This window comes from Aotus nancymaae, unplaced genomic scaffold, assembly GCF_030222135.1.
Source record: "Aotus nancymaae isolate 86718 unplaced genomic scaffold, 86718_ANA_hifiasm-v0.15.2.pri h1tg000021l, whole genome shotgun sequence".
NCBI lineage: Eukaryota > Metazoa > Chordata > Mammalia > Primates > Aotidae > Aotus > Aotus nancymaae.
The window spans coordinates 31510720-31533875 of NW_026988433.1; the positions used below are offsets into that span (position 1 = coordinate 31510720).

The window sequence follows — 23156 nt, forward strand, 5'->3', positions numbered from 1 at the left end:
AAAAAAGAAGACTAAGGGAAGCAGGAAGGACAAAGGCTAGAAGCTGGTTTGTTACAGGAGAAAAAAATAGGCAAGTCAAAGGTAAGTGTAATCAAGAAAAAATGAAAATGAGACTATATAGATTAAAAGAAAATTAGAGAACACAATTATAAGTAAAATAAGGAAGCTGGAAAGAGTTCAATGAAAAAGTGCTAATTTTCAGAAAAAAAAACACATAACAAAACGAACTTAAGAAGAAAACCCACAAAGACCAATACTTATTGGAAAACATGAAGCTAATGTAGTTTTACAGGTGGACTTTTTAAAATTTCAAAGAAAAAAATAATTTCTATGCTATGAAGTTTCATAGAGAAAGAAGGAAACAGTCTTTCTTATGCATGAATGTGGCATAACTGTGATATTGGGAAGGGGTAATGAACAAAAATAAAACTACATGCCGATAAAACTACATTGCTTGTAAAGATAAAATACCAACATTTGTAACTATAGTATCCAGTGCTGCAATAAAAACAAATAAGGATTGCCCCAGAAAATGCAATAAAGAGTCATTAGTAAAATCTACTAGATTAATACAGATTAATGGTTCCTGGTAAAAAGTTAACATGATCATTTTAATACATGTTCAATAGGCACTCTAATAATATTTAACATCCACTCCTGATAAAGTTCCAAATAACAATAAAAGCTACTTTCTTAACATGATAAAAAAGTATTGACTTAATATTCAAAATTCAAAAACATTAGTTTTTAAACTTTTTTTTTTTTTCTTTTTTTTCTGAAAGCAGCTGGTCTATATGGAGGATCATTTCATAGGACTTGGTATGTGCTCATGAGAGTCTGGGGTTTTGCTGGCTGGATGTACAACCCTGGGGAAGCTTGGCTCAAACCATCTTTTTCCAGTCAGTCTTTCCCCTTGATTAGTAGGTTAGAGAAATCATCTTTGCCAAGTATCATTCTCCTTCTTTCCATGCCCCCTACTTCTCAACCTAGACAGTGGGAAATTAGCATGCAGGGCTCAAGCGCTGACTTGAGGAAGGCTGGTCTAGGCGGTCTTCGGTGCTGGCCCTACAATCAGACTAGCTGGGAGGATCCCAGCGCCACACTGGTTGTGTGATCTGGGGCACACTTATTACTGCTCTGAGCCTTGGTTCCCTTATCTGTAAAATGAAATGGTAAAAGCACCTTAGGAAGTGGTGAGGATTGAGTGAGGTAGTGCAAGTTGGGCAGGGTTGGTACACTGTTAATAATTCAGGTAGGGCTTGTACTGCTTCCTCCCCAATTTACTCCCATCCATTGCATTGTCAGGTGCAGGTTTTCTTTTTTTTTTTTTAACTCAATCTCGAAAAAAAAAAGACACTAATAGAAAAAAAAATTTTTTTTAAGAAAGGAAAAAAGAAAAACAAAAAGGAAGAAAGAAAGAGAGAAAGAAAGAAAAAAAAGGAGAGAAAGAAAAAGGAAGACAAAGAGGGAGAGAACAGGAGTATTGCTTTATTGCCCAGGCTAGAATGCAGTCTAAAAATGGGTATTGAAAACCTCTTTTATGCCAATAATTGTGCTTAACAATGGAGACAGGAAGGAATAAGGGAAGAAAATAACAAACAAGCAGTCAACCAATATTTCATTTAAACCTATGAAATGCTATGCAATTACTGAGGAGTGATTTACTTCCAATTATGTAATCACTTTTGGAATAGGTGTGATGTGGTACTGATAAGAATGTATGTTTTGTGTATTTGAAGTGGAGAGTTCTATAAATGTTTATCAAGTTTACTTATTCCGGGTCTGAGTTCAAGTCCTGGATATCCTTGTTAATTTTCTGTCTTGTTGATCTGTCTAATATTGACAATGTGATGTTACAGTCTCCCACTATTATTGTGTGGAAGTCTAAGTCTCTTTATAAGTCATTAAGAACTTATCTTATGTATCTGGGTGCTGCTGTATTGGGTGCATATATATTTAGGATTGTTAGCTCTTCTTGTTGCATTGATCCTTTTACCATTATGTAATGTCCTTCTTTGCCTCTTTTGATCTTTGTTGCTTTAAAGTCTATTTTATCAGAGGCGAGAATTGCAACTCCTACTTTTTATTTATTTATTTATTTTTGCTCTTCGTTTGGTTGGTAAATCTTTCTCCTTTGTTTTCAGTCTTTGTGTATCATTGCATGTGAGATGGGTCTGGATGCAGCATACCGATGGGTTTTGGCTTTTTATTCAATTTGCCTGTCTGTATCTTTTGATTGGGGGATGTAGTCGATTTAAACTTAGGATTAATAATAATATATGTGAGTTTAATACTGCCATTTGATGCTAGCTGGCTGTTTTGCCCATTAGTTGATGTAAATTCTTCATTATGTTGATGCTCTTTACTTTTTGGTATATTTTTGGAAAGGCTGATACTGGTTGTTCCTTTATATGTGTAATGCTTCTTTCAGAAGCTCTTGTAAAGCAGGCCTGGTGGTGGTGAAATCTCCAAGTACTTGCTCGTTCACAAAAGATTTTATTTTTCCTTCGCTTGTGAAGCTTAGTTTGGTTAGATATGAAATTCTGGGTTGAAAGTTATTTTCTTTAAGGACGTTGAATATTGGCCCCCACTCTTTTCTGGCTTGTAGGGTTTCTGATGAGAGATCTGCTGTAAGTCTGATAGGCTTCCCTTTGTGGGTAACCTGACCTTTCTCTCTGGCTGCCCTTAGTATTTTCTCCTTCATTTCAACCCTAATGAATCTGACGATTATGTGCCTTGGGGTTGGTCTTCTTGAGGAATATCTTTGTGGTGTTCTCTGTATTACCTGGAGTTGAATATTGTCCTGCCTTACTAGGTTGGGAAAGTTTTCCTGAATAATATCCTGAAGAGTATTTTCCAACTTGGATTCATTCCCTTCGTCACATTCAGGTACACCTATCAAACATAGATTAGGTCTTTTCACACAGTCCCATATTTCTTGGAGACTTTGCTCATTCCTTTTTATCCTTTTTTCTCTAATCTTGTGTTCTCGATTTATTTCATTAAGTTGGTCTTCAACCTGTGATATCCTTTCTTCTGCTTGATCAATTCGACTGTTAAAACTTGTGCATACTTCGCGAAGTTCTTGTGTTGTGTTTTTCAGCTCCATTAATTCACTTATATTCCTCTCTAAATTGTCTATTCTCGTTAGCATTTCATCAAACCTTTTTTCAAAGTTCTTAGTTTCTTTGCATTGGGTTAGAACAAGTTCTTTTAATTCACAGAAGTTTCTTATCATCCACCTTCTGAAGCCTACTTCTGTTAATGGAACACACTCGTTCTCCATCAGGCCTTGTTCCGTTGCTGATGAGGAACTATGATCCCCTGTAGAGGGAGAGGCCTTCTGATTTTGGGTATTCTCTGCCTTTTTAGGCTGGTTTCTTCCCTTCATTATAAATGTATCCATCTGTCGTCTTTGTAATTATCAACTTTCTAATTAGGTCTCTGAGGGGACGTCCAACTTGTTGATTCCCAGTGCCGAAATCTGAGCAACCCACTGCGCCGGCCAAAACAGCAGTGTTAAGATTGATGGTGCTTTTCTGCCCAGGAATCTCCGGTCTGGCTCCCTTCTTGAGTCCATCCTTCAATCAGCTGAATAGGCGACTCTACCTTCCCAGAGCTCCAAACGTCGGCCAAAAGGGGACCCAGTCACGCTTACTCTGCACCAAGAACTGCAGCACCAAGGCGCCAGCAAAACCGCCGCACCGGCCACAAGAGTCGCACTGGCAACCCGTGGGGCTCCTCCACTGGGAATCTCCTGGTCCGTAAAACACAAATTCATCTGAAAGTGTGGCATCCTCTCGTTCTCTATGCTTTCACTGGGAGCTACAATCCCGAGCTGCTAGTGATCAGCCATCTTAATAAGTTTTTAAACTTTTTAAACTTTAAAGTTTTTAAACTGTCTATTAAGATCTCTTTATTAAAAATTAATGAAATCTCCGAAGAGCTTTGTGTATGTAAATTTTACCTATTGATAGTTATTGTATTGGAAATTAAAACTGAGGAATTAAAAATATATATATTGGTTTATCAATTCATTTAAAAATATTCACAATAAACTTACTACATGTTAACATCAGTAACATTTTAGTAAAAATAATTATATTTTCCAAATCTCTCCCCCAACCCTAAAATCCATCTATCTTGCACTTTGAATGGATCTTTTACCCATACATGATTCTATTACAGGCATTAGTTACTTGGAAAATAATGGTTTACTAAGGTATGTAGAAATGCTAAATGCTGACACATTTTATTGCAAACCAAAAAAAGAAATTTGTTTATTAACATTTAATATCACTACTCATCTCAACAGAAAAGTCTTTAAGCATTGGGAAGATGTCAGGTTCACAGTATCAGATAGGAGTTTTCTCCAATCCCAATTTCTACATGAATGCTAGAATTTAGTTACTGGATTCATACCACATTCACATTCAAGAAAATGCCTGTGAAATACTCAAGTTTGAAAAGAATCTTAGTCCATATGTCTTAAAAATAAAAATGGTGATCTGTGGAAAAAGTAGCTAGTTCAGTGTGTACATCAAATATTCACATAGGTGTCATTTGTTGAGACAGCCCATGTGCAGCAAAGTATTTTATGCATTCTTCCCACTTTGTCATACATGTAGTCAGGGTCAAGATACATCAGGGGTGTGTGTGTGTGTGTGTGTGTGTTAAATAACCCCAAGTATGTGGCAATGAAGAATGACTAGAAGAATTTGGGGTCACTATCTTGATTCATGTGCTAAAGTACTAGGAGTTTTACCCACCATTGTTTTTGCCTTTTCAGTACAAATGTCAACACAATGAAAAAAGATAATGCCTTAATAGTAGCAGTATAAAATGTTTTGGCCGGCCACAGAGGCTCAAACCACTTGAAGAAGGCATCGCTGATAATGACACATTTGAGATGAGAGCAAATGAATAAGAGGTCAGTTGTCATGTCTTCCGAGCAGGGGTATGAGCAAGTGCAAAGAATTTAAAGTTGGTTCTGAGCGAGGTGGTAAACTAGAAGAAATATGGTTACAGATATCATTTAAGCCACCATATCAGGCCCTGTAGTAGGAAGAACTTTCTATTATATTCTGAGTAAAATAAGATGTCAAAAGGTTTTCAAACAGGGGACTCACATAATCTGTGACTGTTATTATTATTTACAATTTTTTTTATAGAGAAAATACAAGAAAACCCATTGAAAACTACTAAAACTAATAAAAGTTTTGTCATGTGGATGGCTAAATAATTAACACAAAAATCAATAGCTTTTATATATAATTAGTTATGTAGCAAAAATAAGCTAGAAAATATGAGGGAAAATTCTCTCTACAACAACAACAAAATGTAGTAATAAAATGAAAACACTTTTTTGAAAGACTACAAAAAAGGAATGATTTGAATAAATGAAGGAACATACTGATGCAACTTCTCCCCAAATCAAAAGGGTAAATGCTCATCTAGATTCTAGAAAAAAAAAAAACAAAATATTTTGGAAAGAAAGGACTAATGAGATGACTTCCTCTGATATATACAAAAATGCATTTAAGTTCTTTATTATTATTATAAAGAAACCAGTGCAGAATTGGAACAAGGCAGATTAATGTAAAACCATCAAAAGCCGATAAAAAAACTCAAGTATACGTGGATATTTAGTGCATAGTAAAAGTGGCATTCTGGCTGGGCACAGTGGCTCATGCCTATAATCACAGCACCTTGGGAAGCCAAGGAAGGTGGACTGCATGAGCTCAGGAGTTTGAGACCAGCCTGGGCAACATGGTGAAGCTGCATCTCTACAAAAAATACAAAAATTAGCTGGGTGTGGTGCCATGTGCCTGCAGTCCCAGCTACTTGGGGAGCTGAGGCAGGAGGATCACTTGAGCCCAGGAAATCGAGGCTACAGTGAGCTGTGTTTGCACCACGCATTCCAACCTGAGTGACAGAGAGAGAGAGAGAGAGAGAGAGAGAGAGAGAGAGATAGAGAGAGAGAGAGAGAGAGAGAGAGAGAGAGAGAGATAGAGAGAGAGAGACAGAGAGAGAGAGAGAGAAAAAGAGAGAGAGACAGAAAGAGAGAAAGACAAGAAAAAGGCTCTCAAATCAATAGAGCAAGTTTTTTTTTTTTTTTTTTTTAATTGAGACAGAGTTTCACTCCTGTTGCCCAGGCTGGAATGCAGTGGTGCAATCTTGGCTCACTGCAACCTCCGCTTTCCGGTTTCAAGTGATTCTCCTGCCTCAGCCTCTCAAGTAGCTGAGATTACAGGCATGTGCCACCATGCCCAGCTAATTTTTTGTATTTTTAGTAGAGACGGGGTTTCACCATGTTGGCCAGGCTGGTCTCAAATTCCTAACCTAGGTGGATCCTCCCACCTCGGCCTCCCAAAGTGCTGGGATTACAGGTGTGAGCCACTGCATCTGGCCAAGTTCGGATTTTTTAAATGAAATGGTCTTGAAACAATTGGGTAACTATTTGGAAAGAAAATTAGGTTTAATCCTTATTTCATTTCATATATCAAAATAAATTTCAGATGAATAAAATAAACAAAATAAATAGAATGAGAAGAAAACAGAGAGGAATATCATTTATCTGGTTTTAGACAACATAAGTTGTCAGACAATGAAAAAAATTTCATGAGAAAATAAAAGCAAATGACCCATAATCTTTTAAAATAGTTCATCTTAACTAGTAAATCTAAAAAATGTTAAGTCATACAACACGGTACCATTTATCATCAACAAATTAGCAAGAATTAAAACAATCAAAATGAATAACAACAAACAATATCCTAGTGCTGAAATGGTGTGAAACTGACATTCTACTCTGCCAGTAGGAATATATTACGGATTCTCTCTTTTTTTTTTTTTTGGAGACAGAGTTTCGCTCTTGTTGCCTAGGCTGGAGTGTAATGGCTCGATCTTGGCTCACCGTTCAACTGATTCTCCTGTCTCGGCCTTGAGTAGCTGGGATTACAAGCATCTGCCACCATGCCCAGCTAATTTTGTAGTTTTTACTAGAGACAGGGTTTCTCCATGTTAGCCAGGCTGGTTTTGAACTCCTGACCTCAGGTGAACTGCCCCCCTTGGCCTCCCAAAGTACTAGGATTATAGGTGTGAGCCACCGTGCCTGGCTTGCCAGTAGGAATATAAACTGGTTCAAATGTATGGTTGAAAAGAAGTAGTTCTGAAGAACAATTTGGTAATATATATCAAAAAGTTTTGAAATATTCATCAATTTTCCTCTCAAGACTCTATCCTAATACATTAATCAAATAAGATTTACAGGTATTCAATATAAGATTTCTATTTTGCAAAAAACAAACAACAACAAAAACTAGAGACAGGCAAAATGCTCAACACAATTAAATGATGGCCTGTCTATATGACGAAGAATCACGTTTTCAAACACTTCACGATCTAAGAAAGTTCTTGTAAAATATTAAGTGAAAAAAGGTTACAAAACATTTTATAAAATATAATCTCAATTTTCTTTTAAAAAGTTGTGTGGCTGTTTATTCAGATGTTTTTGGTAGCTTGTATTCAACTACTCTGGACTTGATGTAACTACTTTTTACTCTTAGAAATTTAAAATATACTAGTATTGCTGATGTTTACTATTTACTATTGTTTCTGAGATTATAAAGTTGATAGTGGTTATTTTCGAGTGCTTGGATATAAGATGATTTCTGATCTCTATTCTCATTGTTTCTATAATCTACCGATAATTGTAATTTTGGATTTTTACTCATTCACTCACTCAAATATTTTTACGTCTATTATAGTGAAGTTCTTTTTTTTTTGGAGATGGAGTTTTGCTCTTGTTACCCAGGCTGGAGTGCAATGGCGCGATCTTGGCTCACCGCAACCTCCGCCTCCTGGGTTCAGGCAATTCTCCTGCCTCAGCCTCCTGAGTAGCTGGGATTACAGGCATGCGCCACTATGCCCAGCTAATTTTTTGTATTTTTAGTAGAGACGTGGTTTCACCATGTTGACCAGGATGGTCTCGATCTCTTGACCTCGTGATCCACCCACCTCGGCCTCCCAAAGTGCTGGGATTACAGGCGTGAGCCACCGTGCCCGGCCTATGGTGAAGTTCTTAATGCTGGCTATAAATGGAACCAAACAGAGCCATTAGATAATACTAGCAGAGGCCCCAGAGCATATGTGAACCAGCTTCTATTAAGGAAACAGAAGCCCAGTGAATCCAAAAGGCTTGCCCTATTTGATATAACTACAGAGTAAAGGGCTGGATCACAAGCAAACATCTGTTAAATCCCAATCCCATGATTTTTCTAATTCCCATCATTCCATCATTCCAGAGCTGGTGAGAGGAAAGATTCAAGCTTCATTTTTCTTTATACCCAGCATATACAGAGTTTGTATTGTTTATGGATCATCTTTGTGCTCTACCACTTATAACTAAAGGAATAATAACATCAATAAATATCACATGCTGTTTTGACAACAGAGTGAATTATTTCTACTGTATCTCAACGGTAAAATGTAGGAAAATATTAAATTTAATTTTAATATTATTATTACAATAATACCATGGTAAGATCTTTCTTTATATTAGGGGCCAGGTGTAGTGGCTGATGCCTATAATCCCAGCACTTTGGGAGGCCAAGGTGGGCAGATCACCTGAGGTCAGGAGCTCGTGACCAGCCTGGCCAACATGGTAAAACCCTTTCTCTACTAAAAATACAAAAATTAGCCAGGTGTGGTGGTGCATGCTTGTAATCCCAGCTACTCAGGAGACTAAGGCACAAGAATAGCTTGAACCTGGGAGGCAGAGGTTGCAGTGAGCTGAGATCACACCACTGCACTCCAGCCTGGGTGACAGAGCAAGACTCCCTCTAAAAGTAAATAAATAATAATAAACAAAAAGATCTTTCTTTATGTTAGGAACAAAAATTAGTTTCTATAACAATGACTTCTCCCAAAGGTACAATTCAAAAAACAAATGCAGCTGGGCGTGATGGCTCACACCTATAATCCCAGCACTTTGGGAGGCCAACATGGAAGCATCAGTTGAACCTGGGAGGTCAGGCCTGCAATGAGCTGTGATCATGCCACTGCACTCCATTCTGGGTGACAGAGCAAGAACCCATCTCCAAAGAAAAATGCAATTAAAAAAAAAATAGAAAGTGAAATATTCTATTATAATTGTCAAAAGAACTATAATATTATACTTAAAATTGTGTTTGTTATTAACTTTTTAAAAATCAGTTTTTAAATAGCATAAATACCTCATCAAAATAGGAAACAGATCTGCTCGGTGGGCTGTTTTCACTACAGTATTATCCTCTGAAATGCTAAAATGCACTATCTCTTCCTTAAAGCTTCTGTCTTCAAGCAACCTTTGTAAGTTTTCCCTTTAAAAACAGAAAACAGCACAAATTACCACTTTATCAACAGTACTTCTGAATGCAAGAGTGAAATAATATGTGCAAGAGTAATAACTAAAATACAGTATATAGTACATATTGTGGTTGATATCCATAAAGGAAAATCTTAAAAAAAAACTCCTAAAATAACAGATTTTCAAATTTCAAAGGCCATAATGGATTAGAAGAGATTTGATTCTGTCCATAACTCAGCTGTTTAAAAAAGCATGATACAAAAAGCTTTCTTCAGTTCTTAGAGTGACTTTGATTCTCTAAGTAACCACCAAGATTTTATGGCATTATATTAGTAAGAAGAAAATGACATAATACTTACAACATATTTTTAAAATGAACATTTTCTATTTTAGTATCTATGGAGAACAACCCAACAAATACACCACTCATTTTCATTTCTTGCTTGGAAATATGATCTCAGAAAAAAGAAATTTCCCATGCCTTTAAGAAATTATTCTAGAAGAAGCTCTTATGAGTTTCTTCTGATTTTTATGAATATAAAAATCAGCCAAAGAAATAACAGTTCTTTAAGCTTCAAGTAACTTACCTGTAAGGCAGGATGTGAGGATGTTTGTATGTCATTATGCAATCCAAGGTTATTTTTTGCACCATTTGATCTTGGTGTAGCAACAACTAAGAAAAGTATTTTACAGAATTAATGAAGTCATAGATACATATACCATAGGATAGCAATTTACTTGTGGTTATTTGCTAAATTAGATTTCCTGAATTCTAAATTTTTAGACGAAAGCTAAAGCTGATTCCTAACAATAGCTCTACATTTTCCTGGAAGTAATGGAAGATGAACAGAATATGTGCAAAGTAAAAAATGAAAACAAAACTCTGACACCTGTACCCCACAGCCATTGAGACTACCAGCTTTGGGGTGAGGCCAATCTTTTCTCTCTGTCTCTCTCTCTCTTTTTTTTTTTGAAACAGAGTCTTGCTCTGTTGCCCAGGCTGGAGTGCAGTGATGTGATCTCAACTCACTGAAACCTCCACCTCCCGAGTTCAAGCGATTCTCCTGTCTCAGCCTCCTAAGAAGCTGGGTCCACAGGTACCCACCACCACACCAGGCTAATTTTTGTGTTTTTGGCAGAGACGTGCTTTTACCATGTTGCCCAGGCTGGTCTTGAACTCTTGAGCTCAGGTGATCTGACCACCTTGGCCTCCCAAAGTGCTGGGATTAGAGGTGTGAGCTACTGTCTGTCCTGGTGAGGCTGATACTCCACGTGAATCTGAATTTAAGCCAACTGGGCTGGTCATGTACTAAGGAAAATCTCTTATCCTATGAAGGTAATGACAGTCAATAAGATGCCAGGAAAAACATCCAAATTAAAAAAGAAAATTTTGTTTCCCCAGTTGGCTTAGAATGACATCTAATGCTTACTTCATTTCTGACATGAATTTTTTTCTGCAAGCTTATCTGAAATGCAGGGCCACATAATTATGATTGCAATGGACTATAACAGATCCTGAAATCCCAGTCCTTTATGAAGTCTGACTAAACTAGAAGGGAAGAGTAGTCACTTGTTTTTTTGTATAAACCCTACTTCCTTCTAAAAGCTAATCTCCATCATACAATTCATGCTTTGCTATTCTCACTGTTAATACAGCCAGTCAATGTTCAGTCACCCAAAATGCCTTCAAAATCAGCAAGTTAGTTCTACAATTGTTTCTCAAGATAACAGAAAATACGTCTATTAAAAAAAACCTTTAATACTTAAAATGTAGACATGAGCTCTATTCAGCAAACAATTATTGAAAACCTAAAAGCTACTCTGACAAAGAAAATGAGAGATAAAAGTTCACAGAGTTATAGTGTCAAAAGTTTATTTTACTGACCTGAAGATACAACTCATATAACTTGGATTCCAGATATAAGGCCCGTGGATTTGAAAATTTAGAGAAAACTTGCAAATGAGCAATTAATTGCCTAAATAGAAAGAAAACAGAGAGTGCTACAGAATTAAAGAATTGAGATTTTCTTAAACTGACATTATCTACAATTGTATTCTGACTAGAACTTCAAACACACAGCCTATAGTTTCACTGTTAATCATACAAACAAGACTTAGTTATTTACATTTAGGAAATTATTCTCCAGATATTCTGTATCTTGGACAGGCCTGTCCCTGAAATTCAGGTTCTCCACACCAAAAAAATCATTCAGTATGTGCTCAGAATGGGCTAAATTGAACAAAAATTAGAAAGAAAGTAACCAGAATTATAACATATTCCAAAATTGAACTCATATGATGTTTGGAATTATGACTTGTCTAGGTTCTATGTGGCAGACAGGAAAGTTAAAAGAATATATTCTCCCTCACTTTCACATGATGTAAATACAGATGTCAGGCAACAGAGGTTCAGATTTAGGTAACCATAGCTCTTGCTTACCAAGAAGGAAAAAGAAACGTATTTGAGTATTTTCAGACTGTGGTTGACTGTGGGTAACTAAAATAATGGGAAGTGAAACCATGGATAAGGGGAGAGTAATGTGTAGTTACATGAAGGCTGGGCACAATCTTTCCTGCCCCTGTGCTTCCTCCACTGTTTCTGTTAGTAGACAAGCCCTTCTTTGTTCTAGCTGTCTGGCAAACTTTCATCTTTCAGCATCAGAGGGCCTTCCCTGGGTCTTTTTTGTTTGTTTTGTTTTGAGATGGAGTCTCACTCTGTAGCCCAGGCTGGAGTGCAGTGGTGCAACCGTGGCTCACTGCCTCCCAGGTTCAAGTGATTCTCCTGCCTCAGCCTCCTGAGTAACTGTGATTTCAGGCACACATCACTACGCCTGGCTAATTTTTGTATTTTTACTAGAGATATGGTTTCACCATGTTGGCCAGCCTGGGCTCAAACTCCTAACCTCAAGTGATCTACCCACCTCAGCCTCCCAAAGTGCTGGGATTACAGGCGTGAGCCACCACATCTGACCCTTCCCTGGGTCTTTGTGGTAGAACTACATAATCCCTTACTGTGCTCCAATAATTTCTTTAAAAATATTTCTCCCCAGCACTTCGGGAGGCCGAGGCAGGTGGATCACGAGGTCAAGAGATTGAGACCATCCTGGTCAACATGGTGAAACCCTGTCTCTACTAAAAATGCAAAAAATTAGCTGGGCATGGTGGCGCGTGCCTGTAATCCCAGCTACTCAGGAGGCTGAGGCAGGAGAATTGCCTGAACCCAGGAGGCGGAGGTTGCGGTGAGCCGAGATCGCGCCATTGCACTCCAGTCTGGGTAACAAGAGCAAAACTCCATCTCAAAAAAATAAATAAAATATTTCTCCCAGCATTGACTATGACTCCTGCATTGCAGTGGCTATGTACAATTCACCTCTGCACACCAGCACTTAGCAAAGGGTACTCAATACAGTTGCTGAATGGAACTAATAAATGGCTCATGGGAAATACGAAACAAATGGGCATATCAGATTGAGATCTAAAGTGTTAAAATAACAGTTGCACCAATCCAGTGGACTTGAGACACTCAATTCAGACAATCATCAAGTAAATTGAAGAAACTTCTAAAAGCATGATCACTTCTTCTTTTAGGTTTCAAACAATTTAGGTAAATGAACAACTAAGAGAATAAGGAAAAGAGTGTAACACCAGCATGAGAAAAAAGTAACCAGTAGGAGACAAGTTAAAAGGTAAAGAAAAGTGCTAACAGGATGGTGGGGAAGGTGGGTAGAAGGAAAAAAAAAAGTGCTAACGTGATTATTTATAAGAAAAAGGATGTTCCATTACATGTTGCCCTAGCACACAAACACAATACCCTCATGCTAAGTAAGTACACGACAAAGGTCAAAGAATATCCAAACATTCCAGGTCCCAAAGTTCTCACCTATAAAAAGAAGCTACAATTAGATGACTCTCAAAATTCTTCCCAATCTAACATTATGTGGCTAAACAAACAAACAAACAAACAAAAAACTAATAGTAACTAACCAAAAAACTTGGAAGAATGACGATGTTTTTCAGGCTGTTAAAGAAAATCCCAGGAAGATGTAGCATTTACATAAATAATTATCTGAATTGTTCACTTTATATAAAGCCATAACAGACCTCTTCCTGTTCCTACTAGAACCGTGGATCTGTGATCTTTCAGCAATGGTGAACTTACTTTGCTGCGGCTCTTCTTGTCTTTTTCGTCTGTGAGGATTCATCTTGGGGCACTGCCTCTTCCTCCAACTCTTCATTATCTCCTACGGCAGGTTCCTCTTCGATTTCCTCTGCCACCATCCCTTTGCCTTTTCTCCGCAGATCCTGGGTTGGAGCAACTTGCAGATCTGCTGGGTAATACTCATTGCTACCATGGAAAGAAAGTGATAGGAGACTGACGAAGAATGCACACCAATCTGAAATGTCCTGATTCTGTTCACAAGAGATGTCCACAGTTCACAGAATCACACACTGAAGAGACACCAGTAGCACCTTAGTCAATCTTCCACAATATTACTCTTTTTTAATTTGGTCCTTCTTTAGTATGCTTTTTGACAAGTGAATCACTAATTGTAGAAGATAGCCCAAAATGCCTATCTTGTACCAAGTAGAAATCAAGTCTCCCTAACTCTGGAACTACCATTGGGGGATGAGGGCTTAAGGATGAATGATATTAAATGATTTAAAGTATAGCATTAGGACTGTGCTGCTCACTTTCCATCAGATACATTCTACTTTGCCAAAGTTCTCTTGAAAGTATAGTACGCCCACAAAATTTAGTCCTTCAGGCATGGATTAATAAGATAGACAGAATTATCACCTCCAGAACTTTTTCGGGCAGCCAAAACATGACAAAGATTGAAACTGAATGTACATGCAATGAAAATCTGTGAGTCTTTATGTTTTATCTCCTCTAAACTAAGCTCGTGCAGCTAAGCTTAATACAGTATTCACTTTGTTCTTATTAAATTTCATCCTTTACTTGTGGTCCATTGTTGTAATTAGTGAATATTATCTTGAAGTCTGTCATTTAATGCATTAGTTTGTGTCACTTTCATTCACTCATCCACAAATTAACCTTTTGTTGTCTATTGAATGCAGGCACTGGGCTAAAGATGGTAGGAAACTGGATGGCCTTTCAAGTCCTCACTCAAAAACACACTGATAAAATAACATGTTTGAGGATAGCACCCTACCAACCTTCCTAAAAGAAACTAGATTAGCATAAGTTAACCTCCAGATCAGTAACACTAAACTACAATCTGAGGGCTGGGACAGTATGATACTTTATATTTTCATCTAGCAGAATCTAGCACTTAATAAATTAAAAAATGGATCAATGAAATGAGTAAAGTTTCTGTAAGTTAAAAACTGCACGATCATCCACTTAATAACATACCTATTATATGTGCAACATTCAATTAACCACACATTACATACTGTAACCTTTATCTCCATGAACAGCATGTTCACTCATTCATCTATTAAAAGCATCTATAAGAGTGCCCAGCACACAGTAAGTACTCTGTGGGAGTAGATGCCACCTTTTATTGGGATGCTGTTGCTATTGTTAGTCATTCATTCTTGTTCCTGGTTTGGCTTCTCTCAGACAATGTTTACAAAGGATTCAAAGGATTCACAAATTAGTTCTAATACCAAATTAATGGAAACATATTTAGAAATATAAATTGCTAGCCAAAAAACAAAAAGCCTATAATATACTTCAAAGTCAGAATTAAAGGTGACATTTGGGTTTTCCATTAGTTCGGATGATCTATAAATGTATTATTTATATGTAATTCATGCTCACAGTATTAATTTAAACATTTCTTAGAATTGTGTATCTTTAGTTTCTAAATCTTTCTAAACTCAGAGACCCACTCCCTGTTACAGGCTCCTGTTTCTACCTCTACGCCACAGCAAATTGTACCATTAGCATAAGATCTTATCCTTAAGCTATGGGGTAAACTAATTATTTAGCGAAAAACTTGGAAAATTAACATGGCAGAAAGTTCATATGCTACTAACACCACAAATGCCAGCTGGCATATGTACAGCCCTTGCAATTAAAAAACAACTGATAAACATGATTTAATATAACCCTCAAAACAAAGCCAAAAAAAGCTAAACATCATTCTTATTCAATAAATTTATGCCCAAGGAACTATTTGAAAAAGAGAAAATCATTGCTCTTCTGCCACTATATCTACTGACCTGCTACATCTTTGCTTGTGCCTTTGCCAGAATGAATTATTCATGCAAACCTTTGAATTTATGCATTGTATCCATTCCCTCTTACCTATTTGAAGACACAGTTCTAGTCATTTTTTTTGGAGACAGAATCTAACTCTGTCGCCCAGGGTGGAGTGCAGTGGCGCCATCTTGGCTCACGGCAACCTCTGCCTCCCAGGTTCAAGTGATTCTTCGCCTCAGCCTCCTGAGTAGCTGGAACTACAGGCGCACGTCACCATGCCTGGCTAATTTTTGTATTTTTAGTAGAGATGGGGTTTCACCATATTGGCCAGGCTGGTCTTGAACTCCTGAGTTTGTGATCTGCCCGCCTCCGCCTCCCATAGCGCTGGGATCATAGGCGTGAACAACAATGCCCGGCTGGTTCTAGCCATTTTATCCTCCTTCTTGCATTACCAATTTTCCCCTCCCGTCTGTATCATTCACACTGGTATCACATACATACACGCTGTTAAGTTTTTTTGGGGAGAGCAGGGACAGTTTCACTCTGTCTCTGTCGCCCAGGCTGGAGTGCTGTGGCAGGATCTCAGCTCACTGCAACCTCTGTCTCCAGATGAAAGTGATTCTCCTGCCTCAGTCTCCCGAGTGGCTGAGACTACAGGCACACATCATCACACCCAGCTAATTTTTGTACTTTTAGTAGAGATGGGATTTCACCATGTTGGCCAGGCTGGTTTCAGACTCCCTGATCTCATGTGATCTACCTGCCTAGGTTCCCAAAAGTGCTAGAATTACAGGCATGAGCCACTGCGCCCGGCCAATAATGTTAAGTCTTAACCCCAACAACAACAGCTCAGATTAATCAAAACAACTCCTTAAGGTCAACTTCATGTGGGTCACTCTGACTCAGGTCATTCCAAAGCCAACGGTCACTTCTTAGTCCTCATCTGACTGACTTCTCAGACACATCTGAATCAACTGATTAGTGCCGCCTTAAAATAGTCTCTTCACTTGGTTTCCAGGATACCAAGTGGTCTTTGTTCTTCTGTCACTTTTTCCTGGCTTTCTTTGCTGGTTGCTTATCTCCCCATTTCTAAATATTGGCATCAGACCCTAGAAGTCTTTTCTCTCTACACTCACACTCTAGCTGACTTTATTCCCTATCTGATGATTTAAAATACCATCTATACATTGATAATTTCCAATTTGTTATCTCCAAATCAAACCTTTCCCTTGAACACTGAACTAAATTAAATGCCTCTCCACATGACACCTCTACTTGGTTGTCTATTCAGTATCCCAAACTTAAAACATCTAAAAATGGACTTTTAATTCTCCCCCACAAACCTGCAACTCCTGCATTCCTCGTATTTCAGTAAATAGTAACTTTCTTCTAGTTGCTCAGGCCAAAGCCTTAGGGAACATCCTTGATTCTGCCCCTCCCCCATTCCTTCCCTCCCTCCTTCCTGTCCCACTCCCCACCACACACACCCATTCCACATCTGATCTGCTGGCAAATCCCACAGGCTGATCTAATTGCCATCTTTCATAAATGTATCTTGTTGAATTGAAATCACTCAAAAAATATCTATCTTCACGGCTATAACCTTGGTTAAGTCACCATCACTTCTTGCCTGGACTTGCAATCTCCTCCTGACTGGTCTCTACTCTTACCAATGTTATTCTGCAGTCTCTTTTCAACACAGCACCCAGAAAAATCCAGAAAAATCCTTAAGAAAACTTAAGTTAGTCTGCTGTTTAAACCTCCAAATAGCTTCTCATTTCACCGAAAGAAAGAGCCAAAGTCCTTCCTATCACTTAAATGCCCTACACAATTTTGTCTCCTGCTGACTTTCTGCTCTCGTCTCCAACCTTGTCCTCCCTGGATCACTCTGCTAGAACCACTCAGATCTTGCTGTTCTCTGAACAAGTCAGGCATGTTGTAGTTTATGGCCTGCTTGTAGTTTTCCTACTATAGGAAAACATGCCTTTTTTGTAATGTTCTGCACAAGACACCCCTCATCTTTAGTTTTAATACAATCAGACTCTCACATAGCATATCCAGTCAAAACAAAACAATGCTCCAGAAAACTCTGTAGGTGGAAACATCAAGAGGCCCAAAACAGTGTTGGTGTTAGGTCACTGGAAGATACTTTCAAGCCCCAGGCAGGCAATAAAATAATGAATAACAGGGCAAGAAATAATAAGGCCTTTCTACATGGATCAAACTCAGTGTGGCCCTTCTTATACTGTAACCTAGAATTTTTTATGAATATCATTTGTGTGCTGGTTAAATTTTGATTCAGATCAAAATTAAATAGTGAACTAAAGTAATTTAGTTGTTATCTGATACAGCCAGTGCTTTACAGCTGTGCCAGTGATTTGAAAACGTGACAGATGTATAAAGAACTCAGCCTAATGGATGATTAGAAGCAGAAAGAAAAAAGACAAAAAACAAACAAACAAAAAAAAACAAAGAACTCAGCTAATTTGGGAGGTTAATACTTCTCACGCTCTCTTCTTTACACCCCACCAGAGACATATTCTTAGAAGAGGACATTTACTTGATAAATCTCAAGAAAAGTGGAGAAAGCTCCCTGGACCGTGGCTCTACTCTCTCTGGGAATTTTGTCAGAGCTTTCCAGAGCAGGAATCTGAAGTTGGTGTGGTCCAGTCTTTCCCGACAGTCAGTTTTCAATGCTATCTGTTCATGATAAAGAGCTCCAACATCTCCTTCCTGGGTCTGCTCCAAACTTTCATCTCCAATGGATCTCTCATTTCTCGTATCACTCTGTAATTCTTTCTCTGCAAGGAAAAAAGTCATCATAACCACTAGACAAATGGTGACATTTAACTTATGTGTTTTCTCAAGAAAGGGCATTTCTTTCTCTATAATATAAGGAAACAATGTCACTCCCAAAAGTTATCAAGATAATATGTCTTATCTCTGTTTTCCAATTTCATGAGAAATTAATTAAGAGATAAAAATGAAACAGTTAAGCAACCACCTTTCCTGGCAGCCTACTCACAACCCCTTACATACCAGCATGTGTAGCTGCTTTTTCTAGATGCTCATAGTAGACTTTCCAAAATTGCTTATTTTCCATTTCGTGTGCATGAGAACTACAAAAAAAAAAAATCACAAAACAAAAAATGTGGGATGGTCATTTTAAGATTGCTCATAGAAAAAAAAAGAGTGAAAGCCTATAACTAAAATGTTAATTAGGTTATCCCTCACTGTGGGGTTGTAAACACCTTTTGCACTTTTCTATATATTTCAAAATGCCCGCACTGAGCACAGATTATTTTTATAGTCATAGAGCACTAAAGAGTATTTTTAAAAATGTAAGTAGATCCTTAAGAGAAAATCATTTTTAAAGTCACACTAATGGGACTGGGGCATGTGGCATGAATAAAATCCATTAAGAGAAGAAGGAAGCCTCTGGAGAGAAAAGTGAGTTTGTTCAAAACTAACTTAAAAATAATGAGTTTCCCTCCACCAAATTTAAATATACTTATTAACACAAAGGCAAAATAAACATTTACTGACTATATGAAACATACTTTTCAGAACTTAAAAGGAGACATTAGATGGATCACAATAAAGTGCTTATGCAGTTGGATATCATAGCAACAACACTTTCAAATACTCTGTCACTGATTTTCTAAGAATATGCATAAACTTTACACATGACATGAACTATATATGCTGTGGACAAACTATACTCAGAAAATGAACCAACAGGGGTGTTGTTGTTTCTCTCCTTCCAAACAGAAAGAGGTGCCCAGCAGGAAGACAGCCCAGCCACAGAGGGGATGGTTCATGGCATTCAGTAATTGAAGAACCAACACTGTTGATAGTATGCTATTGGTAACCCGTATGTCAAATTCTCTTCTGAAAGTGCAATAAACAAAATAATGAAGCTGATGTTGGGAGAATCTTGCTTTTGGCACACTGTTCGATGGCTTTGAAGGGTAGTAAAAGGTAGACAAATTGGTTTCAAATTGTAAAGGGATCTGTCTATAAATAGTAACTCTCTTACACCGTCAAATAAGAACTAATAACTAATCGTTGGGGTTTTCAAAGGCTTCACATGACATGTTTCCAATCTAATAAAAAGTGAGTGTGTATTATCTGAAGACAAATGTCTGAAGACAGATTTCTACACATGAGCCATAAGATGTATTTTCTAAGTGACCACTGAAGGCTTTTTGGGGCTAAAGGGATTTTGGATGCTAGACAGCAAGGTTTTGAAAGTCTTTATTCTTAAAGTATGGCTCAATGACTCAATTATAGAAATAAAATTATGCAATTATTATACCTCCTTGCTGTAAAAAATTTTAGTAACATAAAAGTATCATAAAAAGCAAACAGAGAAAGTCCTCCAAAGTTATTTCAGCACACAGACACACACACATATAACATTGGAACTGCTGAAGATGTGGCATCAGAAAGAATAACTCATGTTTATTTTTAATTCACCTTGTCTCACAAAGGATTTAAAGGAGCTGTAAATACCGTATACATCCATTCATTTAAATCACACCTAGGAGTATAATCTGGGCCCCATTATTCTGCAGTAGTTAAAACAGAATAGTTCCAGCCCTTTTAACATGTTTACCTTATGAGTTCAATAACAGGATCCCAGAGTGCGCTAAAATTAACATACAGCATGCCTAACAAATAACGAAGCGGCACCTGCAATCACAGGAGACTAGTTTAGTAGTGGGCAATGAAATACAATACAGAAGAACAGCAGTACTGAAATGCAAACGTCCCAAGTTGAAAAACCTGAGGTTTGGGAAGAAGCCTGCACAATAAGAAAAAAAGTTACAGGCACCAATCCAAAATCCAAAATTAATGTATACTGATTTTTCTCTTCTCCTCAAAATGTCACTCACTATTTAAAATAGAAGAATCGCTACAGCAAACATATTATTCAAATTCACTCCAGGTCTTCATTCATTTAAATGAACAGTTTTGACTAATGATTAAATACCCTTCTAACAAATGTTGCTGTCACCAGATTAAGACAAAACTTCAACAGTATTCAGTAACGCACATATGCCAAAGAATGCAAGGAAACATGCTGTGAATGGCTGAGGCTTTGCAAATTCAGTCAGAGGAGCTAAAGTTTCCCAGTCACCTTTTGGAATGAGGGTCATTGTTACTAACATCCCCAAGTGCTAGGGAGGCACCATCTAGATTGGTAGTTTTATTATTACTTAGGGGTGGGGTGTTTGTATATATTCTAGAAGCAGTCTTTTTCCAAATGAAACAGGAGACCCTAATATATAAAACAGGCAAGAGCCGAACTGCTCTGACTGAAGGGAGAATGCCTCCTTTGGTCTGACTCCCAAAGGGATCTGTGATGTATCTTCAAGGGTCATGGAATGAAAACCCTGATAAAAAACATAGAGAGCTGATGTTCTGTAGTAGCAAACAAATCTAGTGAAGAAGAGCAGACTTTAAAACTGACACTGAGTCCTCTGTGGCCACTACCTACCTACCTACCTACCTACGTCACTCAGGTTAAGTGGGCCCCTGCTTACTCATTTCTAAAAAGGTATTAACATGGCCAGGTACAGTGCCTCATGCCTGAAAGAGAGAATACTACGTTTTTCTACTACTTAAAAACCTGGCAGAGCTACTTAACTCAAAGCATTTAAGGGAACTGGGGATTTCCTTTGTTATTTTAAAATTATTATTATTTTGGTGACTACTTGGTAAGCATCCCAAAACAGGATTTAAAACATGAATTAAAAAGAGAAAAAAAAAAAAAGAACACTATTTTTACCTCCTGTAATAGCCCATCTGGGACTGCAGTCTGCACCACATCATGTCTTAGTTTTCTCAAATGAAGAAGCTTCTCTCTATAATCGTTCACAGTTGCTGGAACAAGTTCTGCCTGGCGTAATATAGCAAAGACAGACTGCTGCTCTGAGACCCCATCATCCTGAATAACCAGAGAAAACCATAGAGAAGATAGGTCAGTATTCTGATTTTCCAAAAGGAACATTAAATGTGAGCAAAAGTCTAAAAACAGAAAAACAGGAATATGTTAATATTTTTAATGAAATAAGCAACATTTTTTTTGGTAAGTGATTCTTTTCTCCCCACACCATTTACTTCTTGGTAGATAATTTAGTGTCTAGCACCTAAATGACAACTAAAAAACAGGAAGATCATTCTCAAAAGTCACTCAAATTAATTGGCAACATTTGTTGAAATAAAAATAAAATGTATATATGCTTTCACTTCACAAATCTACTCCTAGTAATCTGCATTATGGAACTATTTCCCTACATAAACATATCTGTATAAGAATGTTCACTGCAGTATTGTTTGAAATCCTAAAAAAATGCAAAACCCACTGAACCATTCATCAACAGGAAAGTGGCTATTTAATAAGACATTTTCAACTGTGGAGTAGTATTCAAACTTCAAAAGGAATGAGGTAGATATTGGCCAGGCGCAGTAGCTCACACCTGTAATCCCAGCACTTTGGAAGGCCAAAGAAGGCAGATCACTTGTCAGGAGTTTGAGATCAGCCTAGCCAACGTGGTAAAACCCTGTCTCTACTAACAATACAAAAATTAGCCAGACGTGGTGGCAGGCGCCTGTAATCCCAGCTACTCGGGAGGCTGAGCTAAAAGGATTGCTTAAGCTGGGGAGGTGGAGATTGCAATAAGCCGAAATCATGCCACTGCACTTCAGCCTAGATGACAGAGTAAGACCCCGCCTCAAAAAAAGAAAAAGAAAAAAAAAAAAAAGAAATGAAATGAAATGAGAGAGGTATGAAGTAGATATACAGGTAATTGTAGGGAAAAACCCCATGATATCATTTGTTTAAATTATCTGTGTGTGTATTCAAAAAGTTTGAAAGAATATTTACCATTTAACGGTGGATTTTTAGTGGTGACTTTGTTGGTAGAAAGGAGTAAAAATTACCAAAAAAAAAAATCAATTTTATGATATGATAGATATATATAAAGTATGTTAATTTTCTGCAAAGGTATCATTTTGGAAATTACAATAATATGGAAAACTATGTATTTTTATACAGTTAAAATACCTCCATTGATTCTGGAAGCTGGACCTCAAAATGGTTTAGGATCCTTATTGTCAAAAGCCGAATCTGGAGAAAGTAAAAGACATCTTTCAAATTCCAAAGTTTAACCATAAAAGAATCTAATTCACAGTCAGCGAGATTTAAGTTTCATAGAATTTAAAAAAATATACCATTTAACCAGAGCAATATGCACCTATTCTAGCCCTTATTTCATATTCAACACCAAGCAACACCTAATTCAAATAGTACATGGACCAATTATCAGTTTCTTTGAACTGTGACACTATAACCATTTCTGTAAACAAGTGCAAAGAAGTTGATTAAGCTGACAATTCTATTAAAGTTAGTGATTTTTGTTTTTAAGTAACGTACGATTCAGGTATTTCCACATACCTAAATGAGCAGGAGAACCACGTAGAAGACTTAAAAAAAACTATGTTGATTTTTCAGTTCCACCCTAGCCCTACTGAACTGGAATCTTTGAGGGTAGGGACCCAGAATTTGTATTTTTATTAATTTCTCTAACTAATCCTACTGCAATCAGTTTTCAGGCCAACATTTAATAA

General features: G+C 37.5%; 1 protein-coding gene across 1 annotated transcript in view; it reads right to left on the reverse strand.

Moving 5' to 3' along the window:
* UTP20 (UTP20 small subunit processome component) overlaps window positions 1-23156 on the reverse strand; it is a 115814-nt gene that overhangs the window by 66552 nt on the left and 26106 nt on the right. The window contains exons 17-25 of the mRNA XM_064379927.1: window positions 22594-22656; window positions 21316-21474; window positions 20140-20216; window positions 18561-18640; window positions 18082-18322; window positions 13509-13694; window positions 11235-11325; window positions 9937-10022; window positions 9237-9362 (exon numbers count right to left, since the gene is read on the reverse strand). Coding sequence (XP_064235997.1) covers window positions 9237-9362; window positions 9937-10022; window positions 11235-11325; window positions 13509-13694; window positions 18082-18322; window positions 18561-18640; window positions 20140-20216; window positions 21316-21474; window positions 22594-22656 — 1109 coding nt within the window. The remainder of the gene's footprint in view (window positions 1-9236; window positions 9363-9936; window positions 10023-11234; window positions 11326-13508; window positions 13695-18081; window positions 18323-18560; window positions 18641-20139; window positions 20217-21315; window positions 21475-22593; window positions 22657-23156) is intronic.